Source organism: Leuciscus leuciscus, assembly GCF_965113295.1.
Source record: "Leuciscus leuciscus genome assembly, chromosome: 9".
In the NCBI taxonomy this organism is placed as follows: domain Eukaryota; kingdom Metazoa; phylum Chordata; class Actinopteri; order Cypriniformes; family Leuciscidae; genus Leuciscus; species Leuciscus leuciscus.
The window spans coordinates 17,293,894-17,317,121 of NC_138733.1; the positions used below are offsets into that span (position 1 = coordinate 17,293,894).

General features: G+C 36.4%; 1 protein-coding gene across 7 annotated transcripts in view; it reads right to left on the reverse strand.

Moving 5' to 3' along the window:
• ncam1b (neural cell adhesion molecule 1b) overlaps positions 1–23,228 on the reverse strand; it is a 99,475-nt gene that overhangs the window by 31,355 nt on the left and 44,892 nt on the right. For 4 of the 7 annotated variants that reach the window (XM_082179593.1, XM_082179592.1, XM_082179598.1 and 1 more), the window contains exons 2-11: positions 19,312–19,386; positions 17,557–17,766; positions 17,106–17,249; positions 16,672–16,809; positions 15,231–15,348; positions 13,948–14,108; positions 13,158–13,300; positions 12,975–12,998; positions 3,301–3,330; positions 367–517 (exon numbers count right to left, since the gene is read on the reverse strand). In XM_082179593.1, the coding sequence (XP_082035719.1) occupies positions 367–517; positions 3,301–3,330; positions 12,975–12,998; positions 13,158–13,300; positions 13,948–14,108; positions 15,231–15,348; positions 16,672–16,809; positions 17,106–17,249; positions 17,557–17,766; positions 19,312–19,386 (1,194 nt within the window). The remainder of the gene's footprint in view (positions 1–366; positions 518–3,300; positions 3,331–12,974; positions 12,999–13,157; positions 13,301–13,947; positions 14,109–15,230; positions 15,349–16,671; positions 16,810–17,105; positions 17,250–17,556; positions 17,767–19,311; positions 19,387–23,228) is intronic. The other 3 variants (XM_082179595.1, XM_082179594.1, XM_082179596.1) reach the window with 2 other exon arrangements.

The window sequence follows — 23,228 nt, forward strand, 5'->3', positions numbered from 1 at the left end:
CGATCAATCATTTTAATGACAATAATTACATTTCCTCAAAATTGACATCCCTAGATGTCATGTAGAATTTCACACTCAATGTGGACATACAAAACCTTGCACTTGGTTAGGACACAGCGTGATTTAAGGCTGTTTTCGTATCATACGTGTCCTGTAGCGGGGGAGGGGGTGATGATGTTGGGGGGTGGCTGTAGTTTTGATGCATTAACTACCATTCTCTACGGAGTTGCCTTATGCTCTCTGGACTGCAGCCGAGCAGCAGTGCTGCTGTGAATTAAACATATGCCTCTGAGGCATATCAGTGTGGTATCCAACAGTATGTGTGAGTGATAGAAGCTAATGAGGGTACAGATACTATAGACTCACAGCGCACTTCCAGATACACGGGCTGCGACGTCTCTCCGATGGCGTTGCGGGCAGTGCAGAGATACTCGCCGGCGTCTGTGTACTGAGCGTACTTCAGGGTGAGAGAAGACACGCGGGCGTCACTGCGGACCAACACTTCACCATCAGGACTCTGAACACAGAGACAAGAAGGGAAAATTCACTGCAAAATTCATACTTCCTTCAGCCATTAAACTAATAGTCTTCTCTTCCCTCAAAAGAAAATTCTGTCATCGGTTACTCACCCTCATGTCATTCTAAACCTGCATGGCTTTCTTTATTTCCAGAACCACAGGCTGTCAAACTAAAAAAAGCGCCATAAAAGCGGTGGGTACTTTTTATGGTGCTTTTATACTTTATATTTTTTGAGCTTTTGGTCATATCATGCTGTCATTTTACAGAGAAAAGCAACTAGTATTTGGTTTTCACAAGAATGGAAAAAGTCAGATGAATAAAGGATGACAGAATGTTAATTATGGGTTAACTATTCCTTTAAATTAATAAACAGGTTTGCTATTATCTTCCTAAATGCACTATTTAGTTTGCAAGTCCATTTCTATAAATACATTTAAAAAAATGTTTTAAAAAAACATTCTCAGAGAAAATCTTCATTTTTAAGTATGTAAGACCTGAAACATATCAGAGAAGCAAACCTGGTAAAAAAAAAAAAAAAGGAGGTTTGGTGAACAGCAGACATAAATAAGAGGCTTTTATGTGCTGAGTCTTTGGAGAGAAGATGTGAGGAGGAACATAAATAATGCAGACCATAAGGTAGGGGAAGCCATTTCTTCAGCGCTGTTACTTCATCAAAAGCTACGTCACATGATCTCAGCTGGCTTGGACCATTTTACCACGTCCCAGTGCTCATTTTAAAGACAAGCATAGATCTTAACAAGCCACGCTTGCATCTTCTTTTAGCTTGCTGTTCCACTTAACCTTGTGGATCTTATGAAGATAAGTGGGATCTATAACCAACGTTTCCTCAATGACTGCGCAATCTGCATATAGCAGGGGTGTCAAACACATTGATAGAGTGTGTGGAGGAGACTAATCTTGCCCATGGGATGATTTGAGAAAAGAAAAAGAAGAATGTTGTAAACAATTTTGCTAAAATTTACAATTTTACAAATGTAAGATGTTTAGATATATTTACTAGAAATCGGAAAAGTACAGATTATATACACTACTGTTCAAAAGTTTGGACTCTGTACATGTCTCTTATTCTCACCATGGATGCACTATTTTATATAAAAAATATACAGTAAAATGGTAATATTGTGAAATGTTATTATGATTTAAAATAATAAAAATATTTATATTTTAATATATTTTTAAATAAAATTTATTCCTGAGATGGCAAAGCTGAATTTTCAGCATCATTACTTTAGTCTCCAGTGTCACATGATCCTTCAGAAATCATTCTAAAATGCTGATTTGCTGCTCAAGAAACATTTCTTAATAATAGAATAGAATTTTTAGAACTGTTTTTGTATTTTGATCATTGTAGGACATAAAAGTATTATTTTCTTTCAATTAATCAAACAATAAATAAATAAATCTTATGACCCAAAACTTGTTGTAAACATTAGTATTTTATATATATAATATATAGTTATTATCGGAAAAAATGAAAAATGAAGAAGTGATTTGTTCCAGCTATTCAAATATTGTGCAGCAAAGAGAAAAACTATTTGCTGTCCATTAAACTGAATACTTAGGCTGAACAGATCTCAGAATAAACTCACTTTCTCTTTCAAACATTCACACACACACACACACACACACAGGAATGTAATGAGGACAGGAAATGCATTGAAGTTTCGAAGACTTCATCAAGCACAAAATTAGTATTCCCCGCTCCACTTGAAAAAAAAAAAAATCCTCTCTATACATTTCTGGTCAGGCGCTGCCCCTCGCACAAACTTTGCTATGAATGAACTCGGCAGAAGCGTCGTGTCAGACAATAATTATGCCGGTGTTGTCCCAGGACTGAGTCACGCTTACATAATGCTGTGCCTTTTCATCCAAAAAACATCCAACAGCCACCCAGCAGAGCTGACTGGGCTAATTGAATAACCCCCTAATGGGAGTGCTGAGACCCGTTCTGCCCACTTCCGGCCTTCTTTCCCACAGTTTTCCCTGTCTGCTGCAGTCAAATGGCCAGACCGTGACCCCATGTGCCATGGGACGTGCTCTCATCACTAGACTCTGGTTACTATGTGTTACTGGGGTCAGGTCGCGGCCTGTATCTTTCAATCTCTATGGCAAACAGCTATACATTTCAATCAGCACATTCAACTGACTTTATCTTCTAAGATAAAGCTCTATTTATTCATTTGCAACGTGAGAACGCTATATCATTAAAGTTTTAGAGCCATAGTTTTCAGCAGAAAGGTCTTTTTAATAATGCATGCCAGCCTTCTGCAAAGCTTGGATGGAGGTGGTTTGCTCAAATGTCTATTTTTGTCAGGGCGGGAAAGGAAAAGTCTCGGTGTGAACAACAACAAAAGGCATTTTGTGCAACATTAAATACTTAAAGGAAAAATCCATCAAATCACAATAACACCTTTGGGGAGAAAAGGAACAACATGATCAGACATTATAAAGGTTTTTTTTTTTTTTTTTTTTTTTAAATATGAAACCTTGAGAATGCAGCCTTATGATGGCATAATGTAATAAAACAATGTCATAATGACTTAATTGATTAGACAGAATGAAAAAACAGCATGCACTGAATAGAAAGTGAAAACTACAACTACATCATTTCACACTCAGGTGAAACAAAGACGACATCATAATTCAGTTGATGGATCTGATGAGATTTCAGAGATTTGATCGGATAGGAAAGAGGAGGTTTATGGATTGATGGCTATCTTCATAATTTAGTTTATGGAGTCATGGATATGAAATCTCTACCTTGTGCTGTTCGGGCCGAGTCCAAGAGGCCTGCAAAGAACAGACAAAACAACACAAAGAGGCAAAGCAGTCCTTTAGAAGGAATCCTCTGTTATTGACAACAAAAGCACTGCACAATAAAGACATGTTTACTGATTTAGCATGTGGGATAAAAATAGCAATATTATTACAAAGTAATGCATATTAAAAAAATCTTTATCCAATTAAATTAAGAAGCAGATTAAATGTTCAATTGTTTTGCTCTTTTTTTTTTAGCATTACTCATTCAGTTAAACAGACTTGAATAGGCTGGTCATTTATTCTGGTTAATTAAAATGAGCTTACACAATCATATTTATTTTCCATAAAACAATAAATATAAAAATTCTTGTTGCTTTATGAAAAAGCATATGAAAAAAGAAAGAAAAGTGAAAGCTTTGAATTTGAAGTAAAAACAAAAACATTTAAACATCCCTAAAACAAGATAAACTTAATTGAAAAGCAAAACTGTGCAAGATAAGAAGATACTTTTTATTTTAAGAGAATAAATCTTTTATTAAGTGTGTGTTTTTATTACCCCATAAAAAAGAAAGAAAAAGTTTGGGGTTTTTTTTCACAAACAAAATGTAGTGTAGTTTAAACAACTCTTACTATCTATAATTTTGCCTCTCAAGAAAATACATTTTGTTTTAAGGGTATATGAGATATTTACTAGAAAACAAGATAAAAATTATTTTGGCAGAGCATTATAGTGACTTAAAAAGCAGTTCAAAAAAAAAAATCAGTGCTACTAATAACACAAAAATAAAATACTGTATGTAATAACTTCCTTTTCAATTTGCAGAAAACAGGACCACTGCATTTCTTGGGATACACTGAACACTTCCATTAAACACAGATAAACACTTCATGCAACACTTTCCCAATGAAAGTGGCTGAAGTTCTCTGTGGACTCACGTCACTTCACGTGGAGGCTGAGCGTGCACATGCTTAGCAACACGATGAAATGGACAGGAAATCACTTGACATGCTAGAACACATTGAGATTATCACCAGACAAAACACAAGAAGAACAGTATAACACAGCGCTAATCGAACGATGCCTGAAATGGTCTATGCCCCGTTCACGCCGCCAGCGACATCGTCTCATCTCTGTACTATTGTAAAGACACTTCTGGGCGTTCCTAATGCTGTCGCTCTGTTCTTGGTAGATTGCATGTCTGGCCATATCTTTAGAAAATGCGATCACATATGATATATAAAACTAAGATATTCTAATTTGACTAGGAATTAGACTTAAAAGAATAAGTAGCATTCTGCTGTTGGAGAGCGTTGTGATCTAAACTACAGTACGCTGTGCATTAAATCATTAACCAGATTAACGATCGATCAATCAACTAATTAAACTCATTCATTCTTACGTCCTAGGGTGTAATTGTTTTTTGTTTAGTTTTTTCTCCTCAATGTAAAGCTTAATGGTGACCAGCTGACACTAGTTCCCATCATCTCCTGGTTTCCACTGATTGGCTGCTGGGCAAGAGAGCTTGTAGATAAAGCTGGAGAGGAAACTCCGTTTGGAGAAGTCTTTTTGTCTCCAGGCTGCTAAGACTGTCTTCTTCTGCCCCAGGCCTTAGCATGTGTGCTAAGATTGACTTTACATCTCCTTGTTGGTTGTTGCACAATTTATTGTTAACCTAAGCAGACTTGGCTAATTGTTGCTAATAAATTTTCTTAATTTCATTGACGTTCCTAAAAGAGCTTTAAGTTGAAACGGTTTCTAATGATTATTCTTTTGTTTATTCAGTTTATTTAAGAAGCAGAAGGGAGGTGGGTGCCATTCTGTTTGGCTAGAGAGGGAGTAAGGTAAGAACTTTGAGGGGAACACTTTCTAGCCTTTCAAAATAAAATTCAAAATGACCAACAAAGTCAGAACTTTCTTAATTATTTTGGCCTTATCCCCTCCTGAAGCCTTTTGATGCCTTTTTGTACTTTGGACCAACCAAATAAAATGTCACTTCTGAGTCTTTCACAAATATGTGTGACTTCTTTTTTCTTTTTTTTTTGTGGAATGCTGGGACAGGAGAGGAGAGCTCTTGGTTATCTGTTAATAGTAATTATCACAAACTTCCTTGTTACTGCTTCCCTGACCCCTAGACCGAGGCATGTAACAATTGGGGGCTCGTCCGGGACCTCGCTTTTCTTGTCTCTAATAATCAACGTAATGCAGGGGAAGCTGTAATTATGAACTGCAACAGTGCTAAACTGCTCACTGCATCATATAATTAACAACACAAACTATCAATGTATGAATCAAATTCACTAAGGCTACGTTCAGACTGCAGGGAAATGTGGCCCAAATCTGATTATTTTGCTTACATTTGAGATCTGTTTTTGTCATGTCTGTATAGCACAAACCACATGGAATCTGATCTTTTCAATTCCGATTTGGGCCACTTCCATTTGTGGTCCTAAATCCGAAACTGGTCTGATGTTTTGCAATGCAACTTCAGTCTGAACAGTCATATCGGAATTCATGCGACCTTTACGTCACTCTACATTCGTCACAATTCTGTGCTCATGGAAGTCACTTCAAAGATTTAACATACCCAATGTTATAAAGACAGTTGTGAAACGTAGTCAGTCGTGTGTCAGAACTTATAAGCATTACAGTGACAGCTCTATATACAGTACAAGCAAAACACGAGGGCTCGTATCATAAATGTTAAACTCTGCTCATTTTTTTTCTCATCCTCCTCCTCATTTTTTATATTGCATGCACCTAAATTTGCTGGCTTTGGCGGCAGATCACACTATAAATAAACAAGTAATCGGTTACTTCAATGTCATCCGTGTTTACTTCAGTATGACAGCTGCTGCGTGATGTCTTTTGAGCATGCGGGTCAGTCCAGGACCATGTTCTGTTCACACTGGAATCTGATATTGGCCACATTTAAAACAACAATGTGAACATTATATAAAACATCTATACAAAAAAAATAATAATATCGAGCAGCGGATCAGAGCAATAAACCGGAATTGAGCACTAATGCTCACAGTGTGAACGTAGCCTAAGATGGCAGACAGTTTGTTTTTCACGCATCATTTTATTATGACAGTCGTCTTATTATGACTCATATTGGTTGTCGCTTGCAAAATTCTGATCAATTGCAAAAAGTTACAATTTCTGAACGTTTGTCACATGACTCGCGTCGCTTGACACGCCTACATTCTTTCGCCAATGGTCACTGTCACTTGTGTCGCCAGAAGTCGCCAGTCTCCATTGCAAATGAATGGGATTTTGTCACTGGCATTGTGAATGGAGCTTTAGTGCATTTGAGCAAAACAATCTGTCTCTGTACTGTGCTTGCAACAACAAAAAAAAACCAAGAACTGAACAGCGCAAGTCATTTTGCTAGAGCATCAGGAAAAAAAGCGAAACCCTTGCAGGGTTGTTATGATGACAGCAGGCTGAGTCTGCTAGCCTTGCAGCTTTCATTTGGCTAACTACTTCCCTGGAGACCCGCATGGGATAAACAGTTATGATCAATGCCTTTTATTCTGCAACGCCGTGTAATTGCTACTAATTAAAGTTAATATCTTAGTATAAACTAGAGCCCTAGGCTAATGACGAATGCTTGAATGATATTTTCAAGCTTGATAAAGTACCAGAACAAAATGAACAAGCTGCTTATGTAAATGAAATGTTCAGATTATTGTTGACATTATTACATGACGATCATTCTGATTACATCAGGTGCACGACGCCTTAGGCCTGCTCTGCTCTTGCAGGTATGCATCTAGCGGATCTAGAACGTGGCAGCTTATTCAAGCAAGAGTTTATGAACTCCTCAATAACGCACATTAAACCGGAGCTAATTCGAGAATCACATTGTGCTTCGGCGATACCATGAGGGTATTTCCAAATGCATGAGGTGTTAATTATAAAATGCAAAAGAACACTTGGTAAAGTTTTGTGCAGTGGAGTTAAGGAGTCTGGAGCACACGTGGGACAGCGGCATTAAAGTGCCTAAAGTGACAAAATTCATTACTTTCTTAATGGGGTCATTCTTTTTTTAGTAAAGGTTTTTAGGCAAAACACTAAATTTACTCATAATGCTGCACAAAACATTCAGATCAGATTGAAATGATCAGAAATCTGGTTAAAATGAAATGTATTTGCTTGTTGGGATCATTTGAGAGAATAGTACACTACTGTTTAAAAGTTTGGAATCATTAAGATTTTTTTATGTTTTTGAAATAAGTCTCTTATGCTTGCCAAGGCTGCATTTATTCGATCAAAAAAATACAGTAAAAACAGTGATATTGTGAAATATTATTAAAAAATAATCATTTTAAAAGATCTTAAATGTAATTTATTCCTGTGATTGCAATGCTGAATTTTCAGCATCATTACTCTTCAGTGTCACATGATCCTTCAGAAATCATTCTAATATGCTGATTTGCTGCTCAAGAAACATTTCTAAATAATAGAGATAATAGAATAGCAAAGCTGAATTCTCAGCATCATTACTCCAGGCTTCAGTGTCGAGAAACATATATACATAAAAGAACAGCATTTATTTGAAATATAAATATTTTGTAACAATATAAATGTCTTTACTGTCACGTTTGACCAATTTAATGCATCCTTGATAAATAAAAAAGTTGTAAATTTTTTAATAAATCTTACTGTCACCAAACTTCTGAAAAGTAGTGTATACAAGAAGAATGCAATTACATGAATATATCAAATTATATTTTTGATAGTTATCTTACCAATTGTATTGTACATTGTATTTCTTTTATTTTGACTACTAACTATTTTATATATATATATTATATATTATATATATATTTGTTTTGTAAACAAATATATAAATATAAATATAAATATATATATATATATATATATATATATATATATATATATATATATATATATATATATATATATATATATATATATATATATTTATATATTTGTTTACAAAACAAATGAAGCTCTCACACTTGTGATGGAGCGGCAACAGGGTGTTTTTTAGGCAAGAGAAAATACTGCAGCTTTGAAAAAACGCTTCAAGCTAAATCTTGGAACTCTGCTTCCACTCCACACTGCTCACTTCATTTATTTGGGAGGACATGCAGAGCAACATCTGCTGCGCAGCCAGAAACAAAACAAGTTTTCAGCTGCTGATTTTACTCTTATAGTTAGTGTTTTGTTGTTAGAAAGAGAATAACATCTATTCTGCTTTCTCCTGATAATCGTGACTGGGCATACCAAATTTCTGAATCTGTGTCTTTGTCAGAAACCTGATGATTTCAGAACATTTTTGCAGCTTGGTTCTTGAAGTTACTGTTTTTTCATAGAACAATGAATTCTTTAATTTCAACAGATCAAAGAGAAATGGACTTCTCATTTTAAGTGAACCCTTTAATACATTTCTTATAGTTTTCAAAATCTTTCATCAGAAAAGCAATAATCAGCTACGTGCCACAGACACTGATAATAGCGCAAAAGTTGTATTTAACCTGGAAGATTGCTTTAATCTATTCCCTCTTGCAAGACAGTAAATATCAACAAGGCCGATGTGAAAATCTTAGGCTCCAGTGGAACTACCATGAGAGGGACAGTGTCCATAATCTCGGTTTCATCAGATCAGCCACAGTTTGCCAGGAAAAGCGGTTTACCAAGCTCAGGGAATAGGTCAATTTTCTCTCGCTGTGGGGTCACTGGTACGAATGAAAAAGGCTATCAAAGACGGCACTACCAGAGGGCATTGATCTGAAAGAGCATTGTGTCTGAAAACAAGAGCTGCCCTACACATGCACTCTGGAGTGTGTCTGTGGGGTTTAGGAATGAAACTGCTCTTGTACTGTGTGATCTTACCACACTGTGTCCGTTTTACTACGGTCTTCATTTATGTTAAAGGGACAGTTCAGCCAATAATAAATTATTCTGATTATTTACTCATGACATTACAAACCTATATGACTTTCATTATTCTGCTGTGGAACACTATCTAGCGGAGTGTCTAAGTGGTTATTTTCCATTTGTGGGGGGGGGGGGGGGGGGGGGGTTACAATTATTTTACTGTATTGTAAAACAATACAGTAAAAACAATAATATTGTAAAATATTGTTACAATTTAAAATCTTTTGAATATACTTTTAAATATAATTTATAACTGTGATGGTAAAGCTGAATTTTCAGCATCATTACTTTAGTCTTCAGTGTCACATGATCCTTCAGAAATCATTCTAATATGCTGATTTGCTGGTCAATAAACATTTATTATTATTACCAATGTTGAAAACTGTTGTGCTACTTGTTTATTTAGGAAACTGTGATTATTTTTTTCAGGATTCTTTGATGAAGAACAGTCAAATGATCAGCATTTTTCTCTGTTTTTAGTGTCACTTTTGATCAAAATGTCTAACTTTTCCATTAAAAATACCTAATCCTTAAACATAAAGCAATATATAGATATATATATTTTAAGCATACATCTCAAATGATGCTATATTTTGTGTTTTAAATGACAAAAAAAAGCTTTATAATAAGAAAATAATTATTTGCAGTGTTTCATTGTATGCAAAGCAGCAGATTGAACAGTCTGCTTAATAGCCAAACAGCCATATAAAAAAGTCATACAGGCTTGGCAAAACACAGGGGTAAGTAAAAGAACAGAAGTTTCATTTTTGGTTCCTGATCCCTTTAAAATGCTCTACAGATTCCTCAAAGTAGACCCAGGAAGGGATGCATAACTGAGAAAAGACAAGAGAAAAAGTGGCTGATGTATTGGCTCTTATTCAGAGGTTGAATTCTCCTCTTGTCTTTCAACCGGATTGTGATAAGCTGTGGTCCATGGCCAATTCTTTATCGCCCTGCGGCGATTCTACCCTGCCATTTTTATGACCCGCTCATTTGTCTGGCACCTTGGCAAGTGGCCCAGAGACTACAATATATGACAGTCCTCAACTCATTTTTTATTGACCCAACTATTACAATCAGAAGATAAGATATGAGCTGGGTCTTTCTGAGGGAAAAAACATTCATTTTAAAACGACAGGAAGCTCAAGACACTGAACTAATCCAATGCACATAGCTGTGTGTCATGTATTACACTTGTGTCTGTGTAAAAGAGGGCACGGAGAAGGTAGAAACATGCATCATGCAGAGCAAGAAGATCTAAAGTTCTAGTAAATATTTTCAATAAACCGTTCTCACATCCTCGAGCAAAGAAATTATAGCATGACATTGAGTTATTAAAAAGGAATTGCTCATCTGAAGCACCCAGTAAAATACTGTTTTGCGGGGGGAAAAAAGGTCGTGCACACAAAAAAATGAAAAAGTCCCACTTCAAGCAATGTGATGTTCTGTATAGCACTGTTGAAACAAAGAAACAGCAAAGTGACATCCAAAAATAATTAGCAGTGTTAAGGCAATTTGCTTTTCACAAGTGACAATTAGAAACATTAACTGTTGATTGTCTTTTTCCAGACTGCTTAGGTACAGTCAGAATAAAACCGTATTCGCATTTAACTTCAGTAATGTGACATTTCTGAGCGATATTGATTTGCAACTAGGAAAAGAATAGTGTAGAGTGGGGATTTGATTTCACCCCAAACATTTTTGTTGTGCATTTAATACACTGTTTAGTTGTAAATGCAAATACGCTAAAATCTTGATAGCTATTTGGTAATTGATTAATATTTTCTTGATGGATATATATATAATTAATAAAAAGCAAGTTCTTACACTGATGATTTTTTACCCTTCTGGAATGACATGCTCTGCTGAATCATACACAGTAAAACAAGGAAGGTTTATTGAAAAAGTAAATATGATACATTTTGATTTCATGAAAGAAAATCAAGAGATATAGAAATGTTTAAATATTATTTGTTATTGTTTATAGAGTACATCACTGTTTGGTTGTACTGTAAATATAAACACACTCAAGCCAGTTAACTATTTCATTATTTATTTATATTTTCCTGATAAAAAAATTATAATAATAAAAAAAGAAGCATTATACCAAAACTAACTAAATATTTTAAGCAGAGGAAGGTTTCAATTTGAATGCATTGTTTAACCCTCTGAAATAACATGCACTGATAAATCATGCCTAATAAAACCAGGAATGTTTATTAAAAAAAAGTAAATCAATTCTGATTTCATGTTGACTGAAAGACAATCAACAGAGACAGCTGGTCATACTTGATGCTAACAAATAAAATATTATACAGCCAAAGAAACCTGCTAATCATTTTTGTAACCATGAAAAAAAATCCATGGTGATCAACACAGGCCAGTGAAGAGATGCTGGCAATCGTGACAGCCCAACACCCACATGAGATGAGCAAGACTGGACAAGAAGACACAGGAAATGACAAAGCGATCCAACAAAGAGCTTATATAAAAAATGCTCCTTCAGGAACCCTGTGATGATGGTGACTCGGCAAGACCGAAATCAAGCTTATTTTTGAGGCTACAAAGAAATCCTTTATTTTGTATTTACCTCAAGAATAGAGGACAATGACTCCATTCCAAAATCTAGTGGGCTACTGCTACTGTCTAAATCACTGTTAACTTTAAAAAAAAAAGATAATAAAGCTGAAATACAATATACTAAATGAAATAACTAAATAAAAATGTGAAAATAGTCAAAATACGTTTAAGTTGAAGCGCTTATATTGCCAACTAAAAATAAACTAAAACTGAAGAAACCAAATTGGAAATAAAAATAAATGAAGCCTAAATGTTAATAAATAGAAAAGCACATAAAATTACTATAAATAAAATAACTTAAAATGAAAACTGAATATATGAACATAAAAGCTAATTCTAAACATTAAAACTATAATAGTATATAAATAATAATAAAATAACACTGCTCATCAGTAATTATTGTGAACGATCTATCCTTGCACACAAATATCACTTCTCCACTGATTTTCATATAGCTTTACATTAGCATGTTGATAAGCTAATGGTGTGATACTCTTACAAGTATAAAAAGACAGCACACATAAATATTGAATAAAAAAAATGGTTTTAGTCGTTCTCATTTTTAAAGGGTCATGACATGAGAAATCAAATTTGCCTTGATCTTTTGAGAAGCAAGAGGTCTTTGTAAAACAACCTGTATATATTTGAAATATATTAATTGACCTTTTCTGAAAATCTGAGCTCATTGCAATGCATTCTGGTATTGCCTTCTCTGCAAAGTAGAAATGTTGTACTGCCTTAGAATCAGGTTAAATCAAGGTATCTTAGGCAGCAGCATAATTCATTTAGCTAGCGTTTGATATAGCCTTAGCATCGGGAGCAGGCCTACTGTATGCTGCCAAAAAAAACAAACAAAAAAACACAAAGCAGCCTCTGTAGCCATTACACTAGGTTGTGGAACAGAGCAAATGTAAGGCAATTTTTAGAGCTCATCCATCATCACTTTTCCTGTCTGGAACCGTTGCAATAGTATTGCAATTTCCCCACCATGCACGTCTTTTTCACATATCAACAACTGCAGATAGCATCATGACTTGAAGAACTTCAGGAAATCGAAACACCATACGGTCGATTAGCAAACGTCTTAAGAATGCAGACAACATCAGAGCCATTTTTGGAAAAATTGGAATTAAGGAACAGATCTAAGTGGCTCGTTACTATACCTGACCTTCTGATCTCATACCTGATAAATCCTCTTTTGTTGCTCCTGCAGACAAAAAGAATTGTATGCATGAAACAGCCAGAGGCAGGTGCACCACGACTCCATCATTGAACTGCCTGTCTGTCTGTCTGTCTGTTCGACCATGATGAACATGCTACACTTCTAGCCCTTGAGGAGACCCCATGCCTGTGCGTTTGGTGTTACCTGCTCTCCCTCTGTGAAGAATCGGGTGCCGAAGCTCCAGGTAATGGTGGGTGTGGGATCTCCGGTGGCCTCACATGTTAACGTGACCCGTTCGTCCATTTCTGTGGTAGTCTGGCTTTCCAAATATGTGATTTTGGGTTGCACTGAGAGGACACATTTTAAAAGGTTAGATGACTCCAAAATTATATTCAGTCTAATGTTGAAAACCTATGACTTTCTTTGTGGAACACAAAAGATTTTTTTGCAGAATGATCATTCAAAAAGTCAATGATAAAAACGGTTTTCATGTCTCTTGCTAATTATTTAGCAAATTTTTGGACATCCGGAAGTGTGAATGTGATTTGAGAGCAACTTGTTTCAGTCTGTCTCTAACTCAAACTTTCGTTTGACTTTAAAAGACATGGAATATGATCATACGACTACTTCTAAGGTGAATTTTTGTCATTTTTAGACCTCTGCCGCATCCTTCTCTATTCACTTTCATTGTATGAAGGATATAAATATCTCCCTTGTCTTCCACAGAGGAAAGTAAAATTTACTTAATGTTTGATAGAAAAAAGAAAGAAAAAAAACCTCTTTAAAAATACCTTTCACAGAAGAAAGAAAACAGTCAGTGGATTGTTTCTTAGGGTAAAAACAATATAGTCATGCAACTACACTTTTTTTTCTCTGCAGAATAAAACTGAATTCTTTTTTATTTATTTTTTGTCACTGCTGAATTTTTCAACATCGACAAAGTGCTGTCAAACCTCTAGGATCCTGTGAGACTCCATCTCTCATGGATTCTTACCAAAGACTTTAAGGCTAAGTTCTTGTTCGCTCTTCCCAGCTTTATTCAAAGCAATGCATGTGTAATCTCCCTCGTCCAGCTTTGTCACATCTTGTATTGTCATCTCTGAGCCGTCTTCATTGAAGTTGTATTTATCCCCGCTCTCCAGTGCAATGTTGTTCCTGAGAGGAAAAAAAGTGATAACTTATTGAAACAATAGAGCAATGTGGAAGACAAATATTTTTTCCCTTCAAAGAGCCTATTCTGTTAGGCATGCAAAATTATAAGAATTATTATTAATAATAATAGTGCTGTCAAATCGATTAAATCGCAATTAATCACATCTAACATAAACGTTTTCTTTATATAATGTGTGTGTGTGTGTGTGTGTGTGTGTGTGTGTGTGTGTGTGTGTGTGTGTGTGTGTGTGTGTGTGTGTGTGTGTGTGTGTGTGTGTGTGTGTGTGTGTGTGTGTGTGTGTGTATGTGTATGTGAGTGTGTGTGAGGCATGTATATATAAAATATATATACACACACATACATACATACTGTATATTATATAAACAAAAACTTTTATGTTAGATACGATTAATCGATTTGACAGCACTAAATAATCATAATAAATTATTATTACACCCTGGGCCTGAAAACAAATGGATCACTAAATTCCATTTAGATCCTGTAGTGTCAATACACACACTTTTCCTCGCTGCTCTATTTTCAATATTCACCTACTGAGATTTTACTGATGGAAAAACTGTATAAAAGAAAATCGGAAACAGTGTTAGCCAACCACTTTCAGCTGCATGACTTTCATTCTACTTCTATTTGCCCCTCTATTAGCGGTCTTTGTGCAGACGCTCTTGAATTCATTGGATTCTTGACCATGGAGTCGATCCCTTGATTTAAGGTCAAACAGGTAATAAATATACCATAACCCTTGTCAGAGGAGAGGACCCAAGTTATTCTGAGTCAAATAAACACCTCCTCAATCCCATCCCCCCCCAGCACGACCGAACAAAAGATCCTTGAGGCGTGCTGTATCATCCCGAGGGATTTGTGTCTCACGTTGTCTCCTCCATGAGCAGAGAGAGACCGCACACCCGCTGAGAACACAATGATGGTTGAGAAGAGGCTCATACTTTAAAAGTACTAATGGTGTGCTCCACTATTCCATGTCATCCACAAAAAAAGTTCTTCATTTATTCAGAGGCCTTTTTGTCTTGCTTTAAACTCACAAAAAGTGGTGCAGCAAAACCAGTGTTTCGGTAGTGCTTTGTTTCTACTGGGGTGATTTTGCTCACCGCTGCCAGGTCACCATCGGCTCAGGAAATCCATCAGCATCACAGGCCAGTAGGGTTGAGAAGCCAGTGTCAGCGGTGGCATTCGTTTCAGCTTGACGGATTCTTATAGTGGGCAGGACTGAGCAGAAAAGAAGATTGCAGGTTTGAAATGTGAAAGACCTCTTAACACTACATAACACTTTTTATTCTACTTAAAATAGAACACTAATATACATTTACAAATAATTTCTGCCTTAAGGGGATATTGTACCATTCTCAAAAAGACAAAAAGATGTTTTCCAACAAAATAAGATTTTTTTTTTTTTTTTTATAATATTATTTCACACATTGATAGTCAAATCAATTCAGTTAAATATAATTTAACATTTAATCAGAAATCAAGTTATTTGCTGCCTTCAGGAAACAACGTACCATTGCAAAACAAGAAATTAGCACTTTACAGAAACCTCCTTAGGAATACTAATATAAATATGTGCATAATAAGCACAAAAGAGAAAGACAAAGTATGTAATGTGCAGCTTTGACTACATTATGGTAAAATTTTTCCTCAAGCCTGTATATGTACATTTTCATGCATTTTCAACTATTCTTATCACATAAACTTATTCAAAATACATCTTTACTCTAGCATTAATGTGGATCAAATTTTGATTTAATGAAAGACAGCCACACTGTTCAAAGGTTCACTTTGATCGCATTCACAAAGAGAATATAGCACTGCAGCACATCTAACACCTGCTGACAAAGGAATCAAATTGGCTTCCAATGGATAATATAACCAGTTTTTGCATTTCTGCTAGTAAATATTTGTTCCTCCTCTCTTGACAAAAAGGGACTTGCAAATTAAGTGCTGCGTTTTGTGTCTGTGATCTGCACTGTGGTCGCTCAAGCAGGACTAAACGACAACATAACGATAACCCACTAAGAAGAAAAATTAGACCCATACAAGAAAACAAACAGAAATGCAAACATAAGAGGGGAAACTATATTACCAGGTTTACCGCAGGAAGGAAAAAGAAATCAAAAGGAGATGGGAGAAAATATCAGTGGAGCAGCTTGACAACAGCTACTTCAAAAACCGTCTGATCCTCAACACAAAACACTGAGCTTTAAACTCAACACCAACACAGCTGCCGATCAAATACGCAGCTCAATATTGTGATATCTTGTTTTAGCTAATCAAAAGAGCTAGTTAACCCTATGGTAAGCTAGTAGGCAAAACTGTTGGCATGCAAACTGAAAAGATAAAGAGAGAGAAATATTTAATTTGAACAATTAATCAAAACTAATTTAATATAATCCGCTAGTTAAATATACATTTATTGATTTTTCATGAAACTAAAAACCAAAAACAGTTTAAAGCATACGTATGTCATTTGAGACAAATTGAAATGTCCAAACCCAGTGCACTACAGGTACAGTAAGGCAAATAAGAGCTCACCGTTAACAACCACTTCAATGCTGCGAAAGTCAACTTCTCCACGGGCTTTAATGCGGCCCTCGCAAGTGTACACCCCCTCGTCGGTCTTCCTGATCCCTCGGATTTCGAGATGGTTGTTATTCAAAGTCCTGAAACGAACTGTAGAGCAGAACAAGGGTGAATTCATTTCTTGCAGGTTTGAACAGATGTCTCCGAAATTGTGAATTAAAATCAAATGCAGATTAATCAATTTGAACACTTTTTTCATCTGTTATCACATGGATTAATAAAGTGCCACATTTCTGAGAAAGAAGCATTAGGCTGCACTAATGATCTCATCAATTTATTACTGAACACAAACAGTGAGAGTTAAGCAAAATAAATCAGCCTTCTTATGTAATACATAATTTGTTTTTGTTTTACATTTAAAATGGAAGATAATAACTTTGACTTACCATCTTTTTCAAACTGGATCTTTGCACCTTTGAATTTCCAGAGGACAGTGGGTGGGGGTGAGCTTATGACATCACACACAATAATGGCATTGTCTCCTTCACTGAACTCTTGAGGTGATGGGACATTTGTAAAGGTGATTTTTTCTAGAGGGAAAAAAGCCAGTTCAGCAACAACTTCAATTTATCGTGCAATGATTCATTTTGTATTGTTGTAGTCGACAGCAGAAAAGTAAGTGCAAATTTAAACTGCTCATGGCACTAGAGAGATTGAGATGGAGACCCCACAATTGGCACCAATAATATTTAGACACTCAAACTAGTGTGCCAAACTTCATTAATGTGCTTGCCATTCAACTAAATAAATTGGCACAGTTAAATTTGTGATGTCAACTTTTAAATAAGCGTTTTCTATATATTGTCAACACAGATGAATCATAAACGGGGATCTTACGGTATATCTTCAGATTGACTGTAGCTTCAGCGTCCTGATCACCGCTGCTGGCCACACATCTATATGTCCCGGCATTGTCAACCTTTGCATTGTAGATGGTGAGAGTGGAAGACGTCTCGTCGTTGCGGATAACACTGACGTCTTGTTTGCCGGGCTCGATTTTCTCCCCGGTTGGAGCGAACCAATCGATTTCCTTGGCCCCACCGATAACTACAACCCAAACCAAATGAACACATCAGAATTCGTAGGCTGATCTTGTGTATTAAATGTGTCACCATATAAATCATTCTGTCAAAAATAAAGCTGGTTGAACATCCACAGAGCAGAGATGAATCAATCAAAACCGAATCAGGCCTGATGCGATTGAATTATTTGCGTGAATCAGTTGGGATTAGGTGTCGCTGGCTCAACAGCTGTCAGAAGAAACAACCTAAAACTTCAACCGATTCTCAGGTTACCAGTCTATTACCCAAATCAGTGGACCGTAAGACACAGCACTGGTGAAGACTCCAGTGTTGAGAGCAATTATCAGAGCCGCTGTTCCACGCCTTTGGGTCTTCAAATGAAACCCAGGAGAGCGTAACCACGAAAAACGGTTTTCAAAGTGAGATATATGCAGCACACAAAGGTTTAACGTATTCCTCTTGTAAGCCTTATTCACATGGGTCTCGTTTATTGGGTCCTCAGTGATATTTGCAGACACAGAACACCATCAGTCACATTAAAGTTGAATTCATAGTGGTGTACTGTTTCAGTAAAAGAATCATCTAGAAGATTACTGCTTTTTAGGTCACAAAAAACAAACAAACTCCCATATAACCTTTTAGGAACAGACATCAGGCAACCCAGATTTTTGGAAGGTAACATAGGAAGAATTATGAACAGGGGACACACATCTTTAAATACTGTAACAACAGTAGCAACAGCCATTAGAAACAGGCAATCAACAAGTGAACAGCTGATGTGATATGATATGAATCATGAATATGATATTTTATATTCCTGAAATATAAAGCTGCTTTACAGAGAATATTGGCTTAAAAACCCCAGTAAACAAGATAAGGCAGCAGTGGGCGAGGACGAACTCCCAAGAAAGATGCCTAGATAAAAAAATGTTTTGTTGTATTTGTGCTAATTTTTAAATATAGCCTATTACTGTTTTATTGTATTTTTGATCAAATTCTTAATATTAAAAATCATAAGAATGAAACTATACATGGTTAAATTCAACAAATGACACTTTATTACTACCTTCTTTTCTGTTCATATTTTTCACAAACCCACAACAACCTCTTTCCTAGCTTGACCCGTTCTAAACTAAATCAGCCTTTCCTGAAGGAAACACATTTGCTCAAGAAGCATAAAATGAGCAGTGTTAATGTTTTTGGTTAAATGACAGCAGGAAAGAAAGAAAGATTGACAGTAATATGCAATACAGATGGAAAAACAGACCCATCACAGTTGGTAGGCAAAGAACATAATGACATGTTTGTTTGAATGCCAAATATGTTATCAATATCTGTATCTGAACCAGCTGTAACCTGGTTGCCCGTCACTCGCCTCGCCCACACCAGACTCATTGGAACAAAATCTTGCACCTTGTTTACAAAAACCAAGACCATATGGCATAACTAAGGCTGAAATTATCTATAAAACAAAGCCCTGCGGTAATCGGTAGGTGCTGAATTAATGGCAGTAACTCCTAAAAGCGCTGTAATAAGGGCCGGAAGTTTCCTGGTCAATATGAAAACTTACCTTCACACAAAAAGAACCGAGACTCTCCAACACTGATCTCGCTCTGTGCAGGTGTAATATCGACCTGCAGAGAAACTGAAGAGAGAGAAAAGTATTAGGATTAAAAGAACACATCAAACAAACCTGCTATAATAGAGCTAAAGTTAGCCCCCCCCCAAAAAAAAACATACAACTCATAACTGAGAAACTTCTCAAACTGTATTTCTCCACATGGCATGCATAATTCAGCCGTCTCTGAGAGCACTTTTCATTAATTCCACACAAGCAGCTGATCTCTTCACTTTTACAGCCGCGCAAGTAACTATGGAAACCCTTCTGACATAGGCTCTTCAGATAAACAACGACGCGTCATTTTGATCCGACTAAACGAGAGGCGACAACAGACAGTGAAGCTAACAAGCTCATTGTCAACTCGGCCATTTCACCTCCTTAAGAGTTTTGCAGGTTCATTTATTGCCTTATTGCCGCTGCATCTGACAGTGGCATCAGCGCATTCAGCACTATGTCACAAATGCATCCCATTACGCAGAGATTTATTTGGGAGAAACTCTCAATCCCCACTTAAACCCCATTCTTAGCTATGCCTAAAAGCCTGTTTGGATTTAAAAACAATACATCTGTCTATTTTGTCCCCAGAAACTCTAGGAATGGAAAGAGTAAAACAGATCGATATGTTTCAATTGAAGAAACGTAAAACCCAGAGCTTGGGCGTTAACTTCAGTGAGACCGTTACTCATTTCTCATTCATATGTCGGAACATGGGGGATGTTTGGGAAATGAGTAAAGACAAAGAGAGCCGACTGAAGACAAAATTGATCCGCTCACAGATGGTGGCCTTTAGTCTTCGAGGTAATTTAATAAATGGACAAAGCCGGACGAGGGTAAACCTCAATTAAATCAGCATATTCAATCAATACAATTGGATGTCTGTTGTTCTTAGAGGAAGGGCCATTTATTTCATGTGTCTTCACACATTTGTAGTCTTTATTTGGATAAAAGAAAAACTTTAATCTGTGAACTTGGCAAAGCAGTCAACTTTTGGAATGACACAAAATGGCTGAAGTTCTGCTGAGGACAGGATTTTAAATGAATTAGCCTCTCATTAGCAGGGCATGCTGGGAGATGCATGGCGACACTGGAGTCGTCTGTGTAAGGGCCACAGACCTCTAATCTCTGAAGTCCCCGCTTGAATTCGCTTTAAAGAATTACAAGAGCAATGCTGCCTACAGTGAACAGTTTTGTTCTACTAAAGACAGATTTGACTTCTTGACTTTGCGTGTGTATGCTGTGTGAAAGCTATTACAAACAAATTACCAAAAAATTATGAGAACTAATTATCTGTATGGCGTATTAATCTGTATGGCGTACTAATTATCAGTTTTCCCCATGGTATTAAACATGGTATCAAATATCGATGTTTCTAACGCCCAAATTCACGTGTCAGCAAAGCCTATTTGGTGATCAGAAATTTGGGTTATCCAGTTAAAAGTGGAAGCAGATGAACACAAGCCTCCAGGGGTGGAGTTTAAAGGGGTCCTATTATACTTTTCCACCTTTAGTTAATGTGTAATGTTGCTGTTGGAACATAAAAAACAAATATCTGTAAGGTTACAAATCTCAAAGTCCAGTCCAAAGGGAGATATTAATTTAACAGAATCCACTTTCCAAGAACTACAACCAACGACACGTTTGGACTACAACGCAATTTCCAGATCTTATGAAGTCACAATGTTCCTCATTTAAATAATCCCCGCCCATGGAACACGTAAAAAGGGGATGAGACCTGGCTGAGCTGCATTAGAGCATACAGTGCTGTTGCTATGTCAAAGAATACATTTCCAAAACTCATTTGTCTGACCTTCCTAAGGCTGACAAACGTAGAGTGGTAAAAACTGATTTTAAACACTGTTCCTGAACAGTAGAACCCCAACAATTATCTGTGCCCTGCACATTTTATGGAGAACAGCTTGTTTTCTGTTTCTTTTGTCAGCTCTTGCTTTTATAAGACAGTTCACCCCTCCTTAGAAAAATTAAACATGTTTTTGAGATCGATTATGGTTTGTATTACAGTACCTTAGTTTTACCTTCCTTTTTAAGATTAAATGGTGGACATCGTATCTATAATGTACAAGTAAATTACCCCAAAAAACATACCACTCTGAAACATTCTGTGAAATCCGGGCTTGTAAAGTCTGTGCATGAAATCCATTCTGCATGATCCTCTCGTTTGTTAACACTGTCAGGGTCTGAATCGGGCTCGAATTGGTTTGAAATTTATGCCATCTGTAATATTTACACTAGACAAGAACTTGCAGTTATGAGGGGGAGGGGGGACACGCTAAGCGGTGCCAATCACAACACATTTTGTATTTTGGAAGGAGGGGCTATATCAAAATTGGCGTGTTTGAACTTCGTAAAAGGGCATAATAGGACCTCTTTAAGCAGACTAAATGATTAAAGAAATCCTGCATACTTCACCACAGAGAGGTCTGTCATTTTTACTGGAAAGTCCAGTTATGGCATTTTGATTGAAAATGTAACGCTGCACAGATGAATTGGTCAAAAGAAGTTCAATAACATGCATTGAGAAAAGAGTGTGAATTTTCATTTCATGTCGACTTTCAAACTCTGCTGGGCTTCAAGGAACCACTTGAAAACCACTTGAGTTGGTGGAACAGAATATTTAACTGGTATGAAAGCAATCCATTTTACTTTGTGAAAGTGAACAGCTATTGATGGCATATCATTTGCCTGTTATAGTATTAAAATGCATTTTTCATTGCTGCTGACCTCCGCAGAAATTGGCTTACAAATCAATTGAACCAAGTTTGACAACAACCTTAGTGACAGCAAAAAAATGTTTTAATAAATTTGTACACAGACACTTCCACCTCACTTCTGGACTTTCTGTTTTATGTTTAAAGGATTAATTCACTCAAAATTCTGAAAATTCTGTCTTCATTTACTCACCCTCACATCATTCCATATGAACACATAAATGAGTATGGCAAAAAATAAAAATTAAAAAAAATTAAAGTGAATGAAGCCTGTGATGGTCAAGCACCATAAAAGTGGTCCGTATGATGTGTGAACTAAAGTCGCCTTTATGGGAGAAACAGACTGAAATTTGCTAAAAATCTTGACATTTAATTTTGCTCAGATCTTTAACAAATTGACTTAAGCAGTTCACAAAATCGGTCTAAATGATTTGTTCATGAATCAGTCTGTTTCAATTCTTGAGTTCAGTTCATTGATTCAAACCAGTTACAGTGATCAACAGCTCACTGGAAGAAAATAAACTCCGTGATAGATTTCAATAGATTAGTGTGATGAACAGTGAACAGGTTTATGGTAGTTTTATGACACTTTTATGGTGCTTCTGCATCATTTTTGAAGCTTGAGAGTTCCCGTGTCCATTCATTGTAAAAAGTAACCAGTACACTTTAGAAAAAACAAATCTTCTTTCGTGTCACACAGATGGAAGAAACACACAGGTTGAAATGACATGAGTGTGAGTAAATGACAGTCTTTATCTGAGAAATCAATGGATGTGTGAATAGTGTTTCATGCACTACTTTTCAGTGAGTCGTGAGTATGTGTTGTGATTTGGGAGCTGTGTGTGTGTGTGTGTGTGTGTGTGTGTGTGTGTGTGTGTGTGTGTGTGTGTGTGTGTGTGTGTGTGTGTGTGTGTGTGTGTATTCGTGACTGCAGCTGGATGTGTCTCTGTCCTCACAGTCCCACCCTCCCAGACACACATCATCTCACCTCATCAGTTTATCACATCCAAAATGACGCAAATGCAAAACATTTTTGAACATTGTTGACAGGATTCTTTTTTATATGCCATGTTTTCTATGCAAATATTTGAATGAATCATCTTAAATTTTAGCATTTGGCTTCCCATATTATTTGAAATC